Genomic DNA, 18,190 nt, shown 5'->3' on the forward strand with positions numbered 1-18,190 from the left:
AAAATTGTATCTGGAATGAAAAATTTGGGGTATTTTAAGCTGTATCGCCCAGCCCTACTTACAGGTTACTACCTGTAAACGAAGCTGCAAACCCAGCTTTCTGATTGGTCAACGTCGGTGACGCCTCTTAGCCTCTCAACGATTTTTGGCTGGACGGGAAAATAAAATGCAGATTAAAGGCTGCTGCAGAGTTTCTACACCAAAGAGCATATGTAAACAGTAGATCAGGTTAAATAGGCTTAGATGTGTTTTTTTTTACTTAAAATTACAGGTTCAGTGCTTAGTATCAATATATTCAATTACAAATTTCTGCAAGTTAAACGGTTTTGGGTAAATATTTCTACTGATTATCTGAGGCACTGATGTTTGTTGTTGACGTATGGCTCTCGGTACTGAAGGAGAGCAGTACAAAGTGATTTCAGAAAATTATTCACTGCATCAGCATGTTGAGAATCTCCGTAAACCTCCTTTGGTGGCGAACATATCTCAGTTGTGTCTGCTTTCCATTGTGTGCAAAGTCACTTTTCACTTTCAGCTCCGACTGAGACGTTCCTCTCCCAGCAGTGCTACAGACAGAACAAGGCAATCATTTCCATACATGTCCATGCGTATTTACAATACACTATAATATTATTTAAAATCAATGCAATCCATACAAAGTGCTTTAGTTTAAAATCCATTCCTAAATAAATTTTCAGGTACGCGTCCTCTACGGCAGCTGGTATTCAGTGAGCGCTGAAAGGTTTTAAAAGATGTTTGTCGGAGGGCAAGGAAAGGAAAACTCCTCAAAGCTGCACCAGAAAGACTCTTATCAGACTTTTAAAGAATCACTTGGACTTCTGGCTAGTTTGTGAGGAATTGATTGGGATCTTCCTGGACTGCAGTGTCTTTTTAGCCGGTTCTTTCTTCGCTGGGTCCTTCGTGGCAGCTAGAGACGGGGTTTGTGCTTCGGGGAGCTTGGATTTTGCAGAGGGCAGCAGAGAGTTTTTAGCTGCACCGGATACTTTAGAGGATTCCTTATCTTTGGCTGAACTGTGCAGTTCTGAACCCGCATTCTGAACTTTCTTGCTCGCCGCACGCTGGGTTGTGTCCCCGCCACTTTCTTCTGGGATTGCTTTTGCATCCGATTTCCCGCTCTCGCCTGGTTTGCGGTTCTCCTTGGGCCTCAGAGCGGTTTTGAAGAAGGACAGACCTTTGTCCTCTGTCTTGCTGGTCCCTCTGGGTCCCCTTGATGACGGAGCTGAACTGGTGGAGGAAACCCCAACACTTGAGGATCGGAGACTGGTCATAGAGGAGCTGCTGCTGGAGCTCCGGCCCGCTGGCCTCTCCTCCACAGCTCTACCTGACCTGCCTTCAACTCGACTCGCCGCAGTCAGCCTGGAGGAAGCCCCCCCATGGCTGACCTTCCGATCCGACACGGCGCTCGCCCGCGAAGACTCCCGACTAGCGCTCCTGTCTGCTGCTCTAGTCCTTTCCCCAGCTGAGTTTTTCTCGCTCCCCTCTCTGTTTGACGCCCTCTTCTGGGGCTGAGAGGTCTGCGGAGAGCCGCTCTTCCTCTGCTGCGCGTCAGGATGTAATGACTCTGTGGTTTGGGAAGATGTTTTCTTGGAAGGCGTTGCTGTTCTTGAGGAACCTCCCTTGCTTGATTTAGGCGGCACAGAGCTTTTGTCCTTGGTGTTCGAGGCGGATGCTGCACTCTTGGACTGCGTTCGAGACGGCGACTTGTCGATGGCTGGAGACGCAGGGGAAAGGGAGCTGGAGGACGTTGAGGAAGTGGGAGGCCGTTTCCTGGGACTTCTTTCACCGTCCAGCCCAGTCTTGCCTGAGGTCCTTTTGATGCCAACACTTTCTGCACTCCCGTTTCTTTGCTTCACATCCTTTGGGGCTATTCCATGTCGAGGACTGACCTGCCCCGTGTTGTTGTTTTCCCCTGTTGGGTTCAAGCTCCTCTGCTCTGCCTGTACCACAGACTTGAAGCGCCCCTGCTCTATTAGCCTCTTAGTTCCCACATTGGTGTCCAATGCAGCGAGGGCCGACTTCCCTCCTGGCATTTTCTCTGGCTTAGGTGAACTGGTGAAACTCGGGGATGTCGGCTGGATATCAACCACCTCTCCGATCCGCTCCAGAGTCGGAGAGGAATGGGACTCCAGGGAGAAGCGTGAGGGAGAGTTGGAGCGGAGCTGGAGCTTGGCTGAGTGAGACCAGGATGGCTTTGTGCCATTTTCACTCAGAACTAGAGGGCTGGCAATAGACGATCGTGACGAGAACGTTTGCCTCTGCATGCCTCTGACGGCTGGTCGGGTTGAAAGGCCTGCATGGTGAAAACACAACCATCAAATTTTGGTTTATAGAGACACAATGCTCAGAAGCAACAGAGGTGTGTCCAGAGAAAGACTGGGCTCCTCACCGTCGTCCTCGCTCCGTTCCCCGGCGAACTCGGCAGACTCGGACAGAGACGCCAGAGAGGTGCGTCTTGAGGAACCAGACGAGGCCTGGCTGGGAGGACGGCTTCCCATCAGCCGACTGATCCAGTGCTCACACAGAGAGGAGCTGGTGGAACCTGAAGGTCAAAGCAGAGGGCGAATAAAACCAAATAACAAAAAATAACATGTAAAATCTGGATTTTCTTCGAATTTTCAAAAGTTTCCATTAACCATAAAATTGAACAAATTGAAATTACGAGAATAAATTAGCTCAATGGAAACATGACGGTTTTGAAAACACTTTTTTGGCGTATCAAATTAGATGTATTTCGCAAAACTGCAATGGAAACTTTTTCTTTTTTTGCGTCATACTGGTCATGTGATCAACAACTGGCTGTTACTACTGCTAAAAACCACAAAGACGACAACAGGAAGTTCTTAAAAGGATGATGGTTTGTTTTGTTTGCAAATAGCAATTATTTATAATAATTTCTCCAATCAATTACTGGCGGATAAAAACAATTGGCACGTTCTACAAGTTTTTCATTTAACCACTTAAGAATTTTTATGCAACATTACAAGTGCATGAAAAGCAAATTAAGTAATTAAATTACTTTTTAAAATAAGAAAATATTTTATTGCCTAAAATGCAATAACAATTTAGAGAACACTTGATCAATTGTAGCTAAAAAAACATCTTATGTTAAAAGTTGAGCAATTTCTGCTTGTACCATACAGTGTAGAGATAACCTGTTATTATTTGGATTAATCATTTAATAACTGTTGCCCTGTAACAGACTGGTGACCTGTCCAGGCGACCCCGCCTCTCGCCCAGAACGTTAGCTGGAGAGACAGCAGCACCTCCCGACCCCACAGAGGGACAAGGGTGCTAGAGGATGGATGGATGGATGGATGGGAGGATGGATGGATGGATTTAATAATTGGGTAGCAAAATATAATTTTTTTTTTACAGAATTTGAACTGGTTGATACTAAAATTCTGCCACTTTGAGGAGTTTTGAGTAGGACATATTTAAAGACAATGTTGTTTTTATTTTTAATGCAGAAGTGTTTTATTTTTTTAAACAACTTTGGTGTAATTACTGCTCTGACTGTGTTGTTGTTTTAGCAAATGTCCTTTTTTATGAGTCTCCATGCTCCAGTTTCAACAATTACCTCTTGGCTAAATTAGTTTATTTCAGTAATCGATTGATCACGATTCAGCCCTAAAAACAGCTGACTTAGTTGTGCTTCCACGTGTTTTTGTCAGGATTTTGAATGCAGTTGCATTGATATAGCTGTGCAGCAGAGCCTGTTTCATTCAGTCAGTTCGGTATTTATATCAGAAAGTCTCAGCCTCGCCTGATGGAACGAGATCTTAGTACAGGTTACCTCCAACTGAGCTGTTGGCAGACCAGGACGGGATGGTAGCTCGTCTTTGATAAAACAGGATGTAACCCGTCTGTTTGCACACATCGTCTTCAGAAATGGGATGAACGTCGCTGTCGTCGAAGCAATACCACTGGCCGTCGATGGAGTTCTTACAGTAAGCTGCAAGTCACAAAGGAGGAAAATGTTTTAGACAAAATGGAGTCACCGGAGCCATTGCTGCGACCCGGCCACGCCTACCTGTGTAGTGCCCCCCCTGCATGGTGCCGTGATGGTTGCACACGGCGTACAGGTCGTACAGGTAGTCCTCGGGGTCCCGGCCCATGCCGTAGGGCCGTCTCCATGGCGACCAGTGGGACGGGAGACTCCAGCTGCTCTGGCTCCTCTTCACCATGTGTGGCGCCATGTCCATGCCTGTGAGAGGGAACTTCACCATGTTCTGCATCTTCACGCGCCGATCCCCGTCCTGACAGACACAAATATGAACAATATTTTAAACAATTAACTGTGTTGAATGCAAGTCAGCACCGGGTTCATATATTCATTGATTCCGATGTGTTAGTCGGACGTCCTGAAAGATCTGAGCGACATATTTGGAGTTTCCTTGACTCTCGTTAGGATGCAGGGACAGCAGATTTAGTCCTGGTCCTTGCAGGTTATTCTCTCCTATGCTGCCTGTAAGAACATCTTTTTGTGATGGATCAGAGATAAACCTCCTTCCATAACATCTTGGACAAACTCGTCCTTTGGAATAATTCACCTGCTCTCTTCAAAGGGCCAATTTTCACGTATTTGGATCCTTATCTCCGTTTCACAAATTCTACTGTTGCATCCATACTAAACAGCATTGTGATAGATGATCCATGAATGTATGCATATGTACATACTTGTGTTGCACCCTGTCTTAACTGTGTATATCTATGTTGGGCTGAGCCTTTGTCTGTTCTGATATTAATATCTGTATCGGTCCTGATTTTGATCTACACCGGCTCCCTGCAGCTCCGAGAACAAACTTTAAAGTACTGATGTTAGTTTATAAATCACTGAATGGCTTGCTTATCTACTGTTGTATCCAGAACCAGAACCCAACAGGGAGAAGCAGCATTCAGCTTCTATGCATCTCAAATCTGGAACAAACTTCCAGAAAACTGCAAAACAGTCGAAACACTGAGTTCTTTTAACTCTGTACTAAAATCCCAGCTGGTTAGTTACTGCTGAGACATTATTAATGGAACATTAATCAACATTTTGACATGTTATGACAAAACCTGAAAAAATGTAGTTCCAATTGTTTTTTTTTTATGATGTAAATACCATGTTGAAATGTGCTATACAAATAAACTTGATTTGTTGATCTATTTAATCTAATTCTGTGCTTTTTGCTCTGATTCAACGTCATGCTTTATTATTATTTTATTATTATTCAGAATTCCTAACTATACTTTCTGAACCATTTGAAAGAAAATTTGTCAGTTTATTTTTTTTCTTACATTTTTGACTACGTGAGTCAACTTAGTTTTTGTCAGTTTCTTTATTATTTCTTTTCCATTGGCTGTTCTACCCCTAATTGAACTGACTGAACAAATTAAAGTTGTTTTGACGTTTCACCAAGCTTGTGAAGCTGTTGGTGTAAAGTGTGCTGCACTGGCGAAGAAATGGCAAATAAATATGCAATTCAGCACATTTACGCCCGTGTTTAAAAAAGAAACATTACTGTTTTCATGTATCGGATTGGCATCAGCTGATACTAAATCTCAGATATTGGTACTGGAAGGGAAATCAATCTGTCATCCAGAGATGTGTGTACCTGTCTGAAGCGCTTGAGGTGAAGGATGAGGATGTCTGGCAGCGTCCACAGACTCAGCTTGATGCTGCCCTGCTGGAGCTGCTTGCAGTGGGGACATCTCCACGCATCATCCGGGGCGAGCTGGAGGTCAGGAAAATATTTAGGAAATATCTCACATGAACACAAAAAGACTCTGATAAACTTCAGTTGATTTGGAGTAAAGCTCCCTGTTAGCATTGAATTGTTCTTACAGCACCTGTTTAAATCCCATTCATTCAAGTCTGGACTGGCTAAAAGTCCATGATAGCGCATTAGTTTATTATGCAAAATTATCTCTCTGAAACCTTCCAGACCTCTCAGGTCTTCTGATTCTGGTTCTGGTTCTGCTCTGCATCCAGAACCAGAACCAAACATGGAGAAGCAGCTTTCAGCTTCTATGTAGACCTTTCTATGTTTTCTGGAACAATCTTCCAGAAAACTGAAAAAAGCCGAAACACTGTGTTCCTTAAATCTAGTCTAAAAACCCACCTGGTCAGAGTTGCTTTTGAACCAAAATAAATTGTGTAAATGATGGAATTTGGAAAAATTTAGTGTTTCTTTGTGTTCTTAGGATGTGAAGCACTTTGAAATGTCTTGTTATTGAAATGTGTTTTACAGATAAACTTGATTGATTTTCAAAATATTTTAAAACCATCAAACATTTTCCTTCAATCATGTTTTTGGTTTGGTCTGTTTTGACAAAACGGTAAATGTGAAGACTCATTTTAATCCAGTCTTCCTTAATTTCTCTCACTGATTGCTTGATTGATTAAAATATCCTTAAGAATTGTGTGTGTGTGTGTGTGTGTGTGTGTATGTGGGTGTGTGTGTGTGTGTGTGTGTGTGTGTGTGTGAGAGAACCAGGTTTTTATTTCTTCGTGGGGATCTCTTTCTGTTTGCGGTACGGGGTTTTGGGGACCATTGCTCATTGTGGGGACATTTCCTTGGGCCCCATGAGGGGAAATGCTGTTAATGGGTTTGTCTCCACAAGATATGAAAACATGACTGTATGTGTGTGTGTGTGTGTGTGTGTCCTGTGATGGGCAGGAGAACCGTCCATGATGAATGATGGGTTACATTCCCATTCAACACTAATTTGTAATTAAAAAAAAAATTCCTTTTTCTTTCATTTTCCCAAATGTCTCCTACTTTGTGCTGCTTTTTTACATAAAATCCCAATAAACACGTTTAAAGCAACGTGACAAAACGTGGAAAAGTTCAATGGCTAAGAATAGGTTTGAGAGGCGCTGTCTGTACTCATCGGTTCCGGCCCGGCGGTGAACCGGGTCGGCCCGGCCTACCTGCTCCTCTTTGGTGTACAGCTGTAAGCACTGGGCCAGCGAACAGGTCTGCGGCTGCAGATGCTGCTCCTTCACCTGACGCACGCTCTCCGCATCCGGGATGTACTCGTCCTCCGTCCTCTTGAACAGACTGCGGGCGTGGCACAGCAGAGTCACACAGGAGACGTGGCGCCTCACACACACACACACACACACACACACATCTGCTCGCTGCTTAATGAGGAGTGTGTTTGGCACTTACTAGTCTTTTGTCTCCTTGTCCCATTCGACAACAATCTTGACATGAGGTGGACCTCCTGGGCCGCAGGACTTGAAAGCCCTGTTGGAAAATAGTTTTCATGTTAATACTGTATCCTCCCCTGCTAAAAAAAAAATAAATACATTCATGTTTTATTACAGAAGTAGAAAAGCGTTTAACTGCCAGAGTGGGGAAATAAATACTGGAGCAGCATCTCGTTAAAATGTTAACGAGATGCTGCTCTTGTATTTATTTCCCCACTCTGGCAGTAAAATGCTTCCGTACAGTAGCTTTAACTCATGCTAAAAAATGGAGGGAAATTTCATTTTTTCTTTCTAAAAGCAGTGAAAATCACACAATAATTCACCACTTACTGCCTAAATCCACTTGCAATCATTGACTTTTTATTTCTGCTACGTTGGTTTGCTTTCTTTATGGACTTTATTCTGCTGCTGACACATCTGAGGCGAATAAAATGATTATTTTATTCTATTCTATTCACAATTAGAGATTGTTAATTTGAACTTTATAAATACATCTTGTATAAATTTAAGTAGTAAGAAAATAACCAAATTTAGGCATGACTGGAGATTAATGTGCCCACTAGATGGCAGCATACTGCAAGCTTCATATGCATTAATTAGTGGGATAAACAGGTTTTCTGGGTTATATTCAGTTTGTTTGTTGTTGTTTTTTTGTTTTTTTTTGTTTACAAGGGATTAAGAAATTGTTTTTTGGAGAGAAATCTGTGGATGACATCGCAAACAATTCCTATAAAACACACAGAAGGTTTATTTTTGAAAGTATCTACAGATGTTTATATAGTAATTTATTATGTACGGGTTTCTGTGACATACAAATATAAAGTTATAGATCCATTTCTGTTATCCAGTCTCCAAGAAGGGAGAAAACATATAACACATGAAAATAGCTGTGTATTTGTAAATGTATTATACCCCAGGGAACCAACGTAATTAAAAATGACAGAACAGAATTAAAAGTTTTGTTTTTCAAGTGTTTTTTGAATTTCCAGTGCTGTGTAACATTTCTCTCGCCATCCTTTGTTTTATTTCCATCCAGGAAGTCAGATTTGACTGATTTTAATCTTTTGTGGTCGTTTCGATCAACAGTTATTTCCTGTTTCACTGAAAGTTTTGCTCCTTTTAATTTGTGTTTATTCTTTTACTTTTTGTGTTTTAAATCAAATCCATGCACCATAAAGGTTAAAATCAGTGGATCCTGTCTTAATCTTTTCCCAGTTATGAACTATTTAATCCACTACTGCCCCCCTGTGGTGGTGGATGGTATTACCTCTCCACAGAGGGATGGCAGAGCGGCTGCTCCTCCTGAGGCAGTAGGTATGTGATTCCCACCACTCCCACCACACGCAACGTGAAGGGCCCCACCTGCAGGAAGTCAAAGGAACTGCAACATTAAAGCAGCACAAACAAACATTTCATATTTAAAGGGATTTACCTGAACGATGGCGCCGGGACGCAAAAGATGCCGCATCTTCTCCAGAATCTCTGTCTGCAGTGTGTCCCACGTCACTGTGCGCTCCAAGTAGAGGATAAAGGGATTCCCAAACCTGCAGGCATCATGAGAACAACGAGGTTTAGAAAGCTTGGAGCTTATTGGCTGAAGCTTTGACCCAGAGGTGACGGGTGCAGGACCTGCGCCCCTGCTGTCCGGCGCAGGCCCGGTTGCACACCAGCAGCACGATCTTCTCCGCCTGGCCGCTGTTCTTGTTGGGGCTCTGAGGCGGCGTGCTGGGCTCTGGGATCTGGCCCGAGATCCTGTTGTTGTCCGTCCCGTACTTCAGGTTGTTCTGATTGAGGTTTGCATGTGGGCTCCCTGAAAGCAGCACACGACAATCTGCACTGTAAAAAATATTTCCCCCAACAGCTCCATCTCTAATTTCTCCTTTTTCTTTTCACATTTCATTACAGTAAAGCTACAAATGTAAAGGTTTATTATTTGGGGGGTCATGAGGTTTCTGATTTGACATTTTTGGTATGTTTTTAAACACTTTAGCATAAAAGTAGGTATAAAACAATGCTCTTCAGCTAGGATTGAGCAAAAAAACTGATTATTACATTAAAAGTTAAACATTTTAAGCAAAAATAACAGTTTGTTCATGGCAGTGGCATCATCAGCTCATCGCTGCTGTACTCAAATTTATATTTAAAATACTATAAAATATAGCTGTGCACTATTTTTGTATATATACACATATAGACATTTTGCTCTGAATATACATCAGTCTGGGGCTTCAAGGCTGAAGAACATTGCAAAGATCAAAAGTAAATCATATGTCAGAATGGCCTAGTCAAAGTTCAGACCCAATCAGAGCTAATTTGCAAAGAAGCAGAAGCATAAATGTCAATGTCTAGATGTAAAAAGCTGGTAGAGACCTGGGAAGACTTGTGATTATAAGAAGTATTGGCTCTGGAAGAGTAAAAATGTACGCCACACTTTTCAGATTTATGTTAACCTCACATTCCTTCAGAACTACACACCACTTTGTCACATAAAATCCCAAAATGTGATCAAATTCAAGGTTGAAACCAAGGGCGTAGGTTCGGTCTAAGTTTTGGTGGGGACCTTGACACCCCCCCACCCCCCGGCAGCACAGTGAAATGGAAATGCCCAAGAGCACCGAACATTTTTGAAAAGGGGGGGGAAACCACATTGGCTTAATAACCCCCTCCCCCCAACCATATCATACATCTTGTGTATACAACCAGATACAGTCATACTCAGCAGATCAGTTCAAGAACACTTTACTTCCTATGTGAAAAAATATTACATAATTAACAGACCTATTCTACCTCACATTCAGTGCTGACCTTACTAAACACCGGACTTTACAACAAATGCGTTGCGTGATAGATATCTAACTTATGGGTCCACTCACTGTACTTACAGCCGACGTAGCGAAATAACTTCTAATGTCTGTCCTTTTCTTTTTTGGTGGCGACATGGTCTCGGAGACTCAGAAGGAGACGCGTGTGCCCAGCTAGCCGCCGCCTTTTGCAGCTAATCAAAGAACGTCCGACGATTCAACTGACTCCCCCTCCCCCCACCCCCCGACAGCACCGTTCCGACACGGTCTCGGAGGCTCATAATAAATGTCAAACTAAGAAGCTTCCGTTCCGCGCACCGCCTGTTGCTGCTAATCAAAGATCGTAGATCCACGTTCTTTGAGCCAATATGGCAAAAATTGGTCGGGACTTTTTCATATCCCGTGAATATTGGTCGGGACATGTCCCTACCGTCCCTACCCAAACCTACGCCCATGGTTGAAACGATTAATCGGATTGATCGTGAGTAGTGAAATAATTGTCAACAACTTCAGTCATCGATTAATCGTTAACTGAAGTATTCAGACTGAAAAAGGCCAATTAGCTGCAACAACAACACACAGAGCCGTGATGAAGCCAAACTGTACACAAAATAATTCTGTACTTAAGATAAAAATAAAAACTTCTTTATATGGAAACGTAATCTACCTAAAACTCTACAAGTGGCAGTTTCAGCTTCACTTGGTTCAAAATCTGAAGTTAAAAAATTTAGTTTTAAGCACCTTTTATTAATCAATTAATGTAAAAACTTATAAACACTGTATTAATGCAGGAAGGGTCAAACTTTTTACATGTTGATGTTAAAATAATGTTGGTCAAATGTAGACAAAATAAATGTTTATCTTCTTATTTAAAAAAGACACTGAATGTTTTACTTCCATTTTCAAATGTATTTCTAAAGTTGCATAAGGTTAGCTTAAGTGTTTTTTGTCAAATTAATCGATGAATCGTTAGCTGCAGCTTTAGTGTGAATACTTTTTGCATTTGGAGGAATGCACCTGATGTGGTCCCGCCCCGTTTGGACCGGATCTGCTCCGGCCTGAACAGCTCAGGCGTCTCGAAAGCGAAGATGGAGTCGCTCTCCTGAATGATCTCCAGGTCTTCGTCGTCGTCGCAGAAGGAGCGGTGAAAGCCATCGAAGTACATCTCAGTGAGGACGATCTGCCCGGCGACAGGAGACACAAACAGCGTGTGGGCTGAAGAGGCGCAGGCACTAATAACACATCAAACACCACCGGACGTCTAATAATAACATCTAATCCTCATTCCTCTAACGTCACGCTTTCAGCAGCACATATTTCTGAAATCCTCTTATTTTTGGCAGAATAAAGTGGCCTGTACCTGTTGGGCGGGGATCTTGGTCTCCTGAGCCACAGCTTGCCGCAGTCTGGACACGGTGCCTGACAGCGGCACGGCCACCCCGACCCGCATGCAGTGAGAACACTTCCCTTGGTACACCACCGTCACGTACAGAGGCCTGCAGGACACGGCAGACGATTGGAGTCATAAGCTGATGCTTCGTCTGAATGTAGCTTTTCCCTGCCCTGAATTTTATGGAAGAAAATTTATTTTACAGAAAAGGATTCAGCCTACTGAAGAAAAATAGATTTCTATTTAGAAAAACAAGACAAAAACTCTGGCTTGACATTAATTTTAGAATTTTGACTTAAATCTTAAAATCAAGATTTTTATTAGGGGGAAAAAAAGACCTTAATCTCCAAATTCAAAATTGTTTCTTTTTGACATCTGACTATTTTAGAAAAAAAATCTGACTTTATTCTTAGAGATTAAAATATCAGGGGTTTAGTGGCCCTCCTCCTCTTCCGTAGAACTGGGTTCAGGATCAGAACCGGCCTGGTTCTGTCTCGATCCAGGTCCAGCTGCAGCGTTTCCTTACCGGGTGTGAGGTACTGGGATTGGCAGTGAGATGCAGAGGAAAGGATCGAACGTGTTGCTCTGTTTCTGGCAGTGAGGACAAGTCAGCGAAGACCTGAAGAGTCACACAGGAGAACCAGAACAGATCCGGTCAGCTTCACCGGAACCGTCACAATTAGCTGAAGTTTTTTACAAATAAATATGTTTACACCTTTTGTCCCCTCTGTATCTGAAAAATAGCATTAATAACCCATTTCACCACCGTATTTTCCATTTTATCTTGTAAATAATTTCTATGAAACAAATGGTTTAGTTATCTTATTGAAGTTGTTGGCGTCCCAATCTGGCAGTTCACCAGCTGCCCATCATGTTTTTGTGTCAAAAAATGTTAAGTTGACAGGAAATTTTGGAAAGAAAACATCAACAACAAATAAAATACAGAAGTGGACTAAATAAAACATGTTTTCCTGTGGGCTGTGTTCGTAAAACGTAGAAATCATTAAAGATGCAAAAGAAGAACAATGCTTAGCCTGGTGGGGGACAAGTAAACCTGGTGGCCCGCCAGGCTAATAATGCTGCCTTAGTAATATGCTGGAGATTTAGTTTTTTTTTTTATATCTTCCTTTGAGCAGAGCGATGTTTAACCCTCATCAGCTGAAAGATGCCACCAACGACACATTTTTACAGAACTCTGAAACACTTTGCGCGAGCTGAAAAATTCAAACCGTTTCTGAAAGGGGAGACGTTGCACAGCCGATGTTGGGTTGTTATGGTTTTCTTCGGTTTACTCTGATGAAACACTCTTTTAATAGACGGTAAATTGCTAAACTTCCTGGATATTGAAACAAGCAAATTTACTCACAAGACATTTAAAGAACATCGTACAACTAAAATAAGCAAAAATATCCTGGTGGAGATTTGAAACTTGGGGCATAAAGGTTTAATAAACAGTAAGAAGTGAGGATTTCACCTGTATTGAGCCTGAAACAGTTCCTGAACAAAAGATCCAGGCGCTGGCAGCGGAGATCCTTCAGGAACCGCTTCTTCCTCTACTGGAGGCTGACACAGCGCAGAACACGTTAACCCTAATTCCTCTGCTGATTCTGCAGCATCACATGCAGCCTGAAAGCGCGCTCACCTTCCGGGGGGGTCTGCTGTCCGGGTGGATGATCTGGTTGAGGTCTTCGTGGACTCGGTCCAGCAGCCAGAGGAGGAACTCCTGCGCGTCGTGTTGGGAGTTCCCTCTGAACTGCAGGGCGCTCTTCGACACGACGTTCTGCAGGCGGCAGGAAGAGAAACAACCCGGCGTTTACACAGGCTGGTTTCCTGCTCTGCGACCCGCTGGGCTCCTTTGACATTGTGCCATCATAAAATATTCAGCGAGTCTGACCGGGGCGGCAATCAGCACGACCTCAAAGGTCAGCAGAGCTCCAGAAAAACCTTTTAATGAAACGACAACGAGCTGAAGCTTCACACTGCAAAAACACAAAACCTTACCACGCATTTCTGCTCTACCTGAGTTAGAACAAAACTGACGTACTGGTAACATTTAAACAAAATACAGGAGGGAGTTTTAGGTCAATAACTCAATGATAATAAAAAAAGGTTCTAGTTACACTGGGAGATTATTTCACTTGTAACAAGACATTTTCCCCTGTTATGAGGTGAAGTAGATGTTAAAAAATAAGTGAAATAATGTGCCTGTGGAGCTAGTACTTTAAAAAAATCTATTTAAAGAATTATTGACTTAAAACAAGCTCCCATGTTTTCTGAATAGTTATTTGTAAGTTAGTTTTGTCGGTAACACTTTTGCTGATTGTTGTGTCATTCAAATAAATGCAAGTTTTAATGCAGCTTTGCAGTAAAAGTGCCTTTAGTTATCGAATAATGCCAAGATGACACGTCTAATGGACTTTTAATTCAACTTTCAGTTCAACTTTGCATTAAAAGTTTCAGTCATAAACATTTATGAAGACTCCTTCATGTTCATGACAGAGTCATGTCATATGCAGAGCATAATGTTACCGCTTTGTCTTATTTCAAGTGTCCTAAGATATTTTAATTAGAAACTAAACAACAGTCTGGTCACCTCTACTCTTTTTTCTTTCTTGCCAATCAAATGTCAAATATTGGAGAAGCAACACTGAATGTGTTTGTAAAGCTCTTCTCTGCATGAACCTATTTACTTTTGAGGTAAAAACAAATAACTAAGAGCCTCAGCAGGAGAGGGCAGGTTTACTTCTGTGGCTCCTCCACTGAACCTGGCGCTGAGGAAAAGGTCTGCAAAGAAAAAATATATATAACTTAATCAATTTCAGATGAGGATTCATGAGAATTAGCCGTAGCTTTAAATGTAATAGTGACTTTATGGGATCTAGTGCCAGTTCCACTGGCAGATTTTAACACATTTTATAACACAGCATTCCCATGTTATGAGTAGAATAATGTGCCAGTCGAACTAGAACTGGGTTGCTAGGTAACGGGCTGGGCTTGGCTAGGGTTGCTAGGTAACAGGCTAGGCTTGGCTAGGGTTGCTAGGTAACGGGCTGGGCTTGGCTAAGGTTGCTAGGTAACAGGCAGGGCTTGGCTAGGGTTGCTAGGTAACGGGCTGGGCTTGGCTATGGTTGCTAGGTAACAGCGCCAGCGGAACTAGAACTAATTAATATTAAGGAATTGTTGACTTAAAAGAAGCTCATATTTCTCGTGGAAAAGTTATTTGTTAAGTTAGTTCGTCTTATTTCAAGTGTACAAAGTTTTTGCACTAGAAATTAGTTAAAAACACTTGGGAAAATGTTGTGGTTTTGCGTTGCTACTGGAACACATCTGAATCCAATGAGTGTTGAATGACAAACTGACATGAAATAGATGTGATTCAGTCGCTTTCAGAGCTGATATGGATTGAAAAGTTGCAGGACAGTAGAGAACCGGTTCTGGTTTGAGGCGTAACACAAACTTGAAGTACAGAAAATCAAAAATACCAAAAAATGAGAACCTAAAAATACAAATCCTGCTAATCTGACTAAGAATTCAGCCTCATTTTCCATTTGGCTCTACATATTCAGTGCTTCTGCCTTTAACAATAATGATCTATATCCAATCAGGCTGTTTATATCCTGACTGGCAACCAAGGTAGAAAAAATAGGAAAAAAGGTCCAAAAATAGTCAGACTGTCAAGAGTAAAGCTGATGCTCAATGACCCTTTTCAGTTTAGCTTTTCTTCTGAGCTTTTTTGGGCTTTTGAAAGAAAATAGGCTGCAGGCCTGAAAGGAATATTCCCATGATGAGCAGGCTTTTATGTGTGTGAGAGGCAAAGTTTTCATTTCTGAAATGTGGTTTTAGAGTGAATGTAACTGCGGCTCAGGGACACGGCTGGAGAAAAGATGTGGCCTTTATAAAGCAAATGCATCACTCTTTTAGATTGACTGTTATTGTGTTGTTGGACATGTTTTACCTGCAATAAAGCTGCAAGATTCTGGAAATAACTTTAGTCCTGCAGCTTTTTGGGCTTTTTGGTTTAAAAATGAAGAGGAGAGTTTTAGATTTTTAAGAGAAAAGTGTTCAAGTTCTCCAGCTTGAATCCTAAATAAAGACCCAAATAAAACACTATAAAACACTTTAAACCAACTTTAAACGCTGCTGCTCAGAAGAACTCTGTTAATTTGTGTTGCAAAGTAAAATTACTAAAATTGGTGTTTAATAGTTTTTAATTAATTAAAGCTAGATCTAAACAATGGGGTGTCAAAAAATTCGGTAGGAGGGCCAATTACGGCCCTTGACATGATTTTGATTTTGACAGGTAAGACTTTTGCCAACAAATTAAAACTTTTTAGGTTCAAAACAAATTATTCCACTTTTATTAACCAGACTTTTAGTGTCACTGCTAGTAGAACCACAAACATTCAATGAATTATAATTTAAAGGCAGATTTTGACACATCTGTTCATGAAACTCATGGCTAAATATGGCAAGAGAGAAGGACACGATTCCAGCTCTTGTTGCACAACTGCAAGATTTTCAACCCCAAATATTTAGGAAACTGAACACCTTCAGTCCTTCTGTTCATTAAAATATTACATGTTTAGTTTTTGTAGGAAAAACAAAATTGAATTAACAAAATTACTTTTGTATTACTATTTTAAAAAGATTACAAAAATTTTGACCCAACTGGCAAATAATTTGGACACCCATTGTTTAAAACAGTCATAATTTATAAGAGTCAACTGAGTCATTTATTTGTGGCTGTGATTTAGACCTGTTTTATTGTGATCAGGAGACCTGGTCTAAAACTTAGAGCTTAGAATTAAAATTATTTTACTGCAGCTGAAGTTTGCAACGTTTGAGGATAATGTCCTGTTCACACTAAATGTTTCTGAGCTGAATTCATTCAGATGTTTCATAAAATTCATCATCAGGTCAGAAATTTGGTTCATGTGATTTGAAACAAGAATTTAAATTATTCTACAGTAAAATAAGTTATTATAACTTGATATTGTGAGTAAAATAACAGAGAAATGTGGCTCTTTGGGTGAGGACAGTTTTTTTTTCTTGCATTTTGTGAAATAATTATTTGGTTTAAATTGCAGCATTAAGTTAAAACTCACAATTTAAGATTAATTAACTTAAAAACAATGTTCAGACAACTTGTCTCCTGTTGTTAAATCAACTTCATGAACTTTAATTTATGAGTTAAAACCAAAACTATTTTCTTGTTGACTTAATTTGCATTTTCAGGGCAGCAGGTGGACTTTCATTTTCAAGTTAAACCACCATTAAATGTTTTACAGTGCTGTGTTTATGTTCTTATAACAGGAAAATTACCCCAAATCTAAATCTTCTTCTAGGATAATTCTTGGTAATACTTGAAAAGTATTCTGATACTTAAACAAAAATTTGTTTGGAAACTTTTGAGGATATTTTGCTACTATTATCAGAACAACCCTTTTAAAACTTTCTGGAAACGCCCCTGTATTTCCCCCAAAGTTTACCTTGAAGTCCCTGCTGTGCTGCGGTGTGTACTCGAAGGTCCAGAGAGCCCGGACCAGCCCGGACAGCTGCTCCGTCACCTCTCCCGCCTCCTGCGGCTGGCTGCTCCCCTTCTTCTGGACCAGCGGCGCCCCGTTGGGCTTCGCCTTCTCGCTGCTGCCGCTGCTCGCCTCTCCCCCCCGGAACTGCTCCAGAGCCAGGTACTCCGCGAACAGCTCCGTGTTGCTCAGGCACTGCAGGATGGCGTTCATGAAGCAGGTGTTACCGTGGTTCTTGAGCCCGGCGACACCGGGCACCTTGTCCCCGAAGGGGAACCCCCCGCAGTCGCTGTCGTCGGACGGGACGGAGCCTCCGGTGGTGCTCGGTATCAAAGCCGCCTCGTCCTTCTCGTCGTCGGCGGCCTGCTCGTCGGTTCCGAAGTGGGAGAGCGTGGACAGGGTCCGGAGGACTCTGTTCATGAAGCTCCCCACGGATCGGACCGAGCTCCTCCGGAACAGCTTCTTGCTGAAGGATTTCTTCTCCTTGCTGCTGACCGCTTTGGACATGATGGCTCTCCTGCTGCTGCGCCTTAGTTGCAGAAAGGTTTCCCCGCTGTGCGCTCACATCTGCTCTCCATCACTTTGTTCTGGACGAGGCCCGGGCATATTTCACAGAAACATAAAGGCCCCGCAGTTCTGGAGAACCCGATGAGACCCGAATCAGCCCACTGGCAGCAGCGGCGCGTCGGATCGCATAAACAGCCAACAGTCGGGGTATTTGGTGTTAAAGCCGGGGCTGAAAGCAGCCGTCAGCATCTCCAGCTGGTAAACAAGCACCTGTGCCATTGTTGAGGCACAACATCGGACCGCTGGAGTTCCTGTCGGACATAAACATCTACAGCAGCCTCAATTAGAGAGCCGAGCGGAATGCCTCATCATTTATTAACCCGCAGCTCCACCCTGTTAAAGGTGGACTGTTTCCTCCGGATTCAGGTCCATTATGTGTGTTTTTCTTTTTTAAAATTATGGTTTAGGAAACATTTACCCTAAATTACCTCCACAGCGCTCCAATCACAGGCGCTCTGCCAAACTAGGGAAGCCCCGGACCGGAGCGACACAGCCCGCCGCTCCCTGGCGACTGACCGCGGAGAGGCATCGCTTCCCGGGCCAGGAGTGGAGATTATCGGCCTTGTCCCCATCCGAAAGTTGTCCCCCCTCTTTCCGTCCGTCCAGTGTTGATCTTCGGTTGAATGCGCCTTATTTCCGCCTCCGGATGGGCTCCATTGCGAGGCCGCTGCTCCCCGTCTCCATCATC

At 42.5% G+C, this 18,190-nt stretch overlaps 1 protein-coding gene across 1 annotated transcript; it reads right to left on the reverse strand.

The window, feature by feature from the left end:
- Window positions 1-234: 234 nt before the first annotated feature.
- LOC106918739 (ubiquitin carboxyl-terminal hydrolase 31) lies at window positions 235-17,795 on the reverse strand. Its single transcript, XM_088016612.1, has 16 exons — window positions 16,900-17,795; window positions 13,034-13,190; window positions 12,885-12,966; window positions 11,937-12,029; window positions 11,381-11,516; window positions 11,038-11,200; window positions 8,849-9,029; window positions 8,652-8,763; window positions 8,487-8,581; window positions 7,179-7,256; window positions 6,938-7,067; window positions 5,619-5,738; window positions 4,052-4,277; window positions 3,815-3,973; window positions 2,408-2,560; window positions 235-2,311 (listed from the first exon to the last, which is right to left on the reverse strand). The coding sequence occupies exons 1-16, from the start codon at window positions 17,440-17,442 to the stop codon at window positions 828-830; spliced, it is 3,912 nt and encodes a 1,303-aa protein (XP_087872738.1). The 5' UTR covers window positions 17,443-17,795; the 3' UTR covers window positions 235-827.
- Window positions 17,796-18,190: the final 395 nt, after the last annotated feature.

This window comes from Poecilia mexicana, unplaced genomic scaffold, assembly GCF_051168715.1.
Source record: "Poecilia mexicana isolate PSO_F unplaced genomic scaffold, ASM5116871v1 scaffold_19, whole genome shotgun sequence".
Classification (NCBI taxonomy): domain Eukaryota; kingdom Metazoa; phylum Chordata; class Actinopteri; order Cyprinodontiformes; family Poeciliidae; genus Poecilia; species Poecilia mexicana.

Coding starts and splice junctions, on each gene's coding strand:
- LOC106918739 (XM_088016612.1), bottom strand. CDS start 17,442: ATGTCCAAAGCGGTCAGCAGCAAGGAGAAGAAATCCTTCAGCAAGAAG. Junction 12,967..13,033: donor GGTGAGCGCGCTTTCAGGCT/GCATGTGATGCT, acceptor GTCAGCCTCCAG/TAGAGGAAGAAGCGGTTCCT. Junction 12,030..12,884: donor CTGTTTCAGGCTCAATACAG/GTGAAATCCTCA, acceptor GTGACTCTTCAG/GTCTTCGCTGACTTGTCCTC.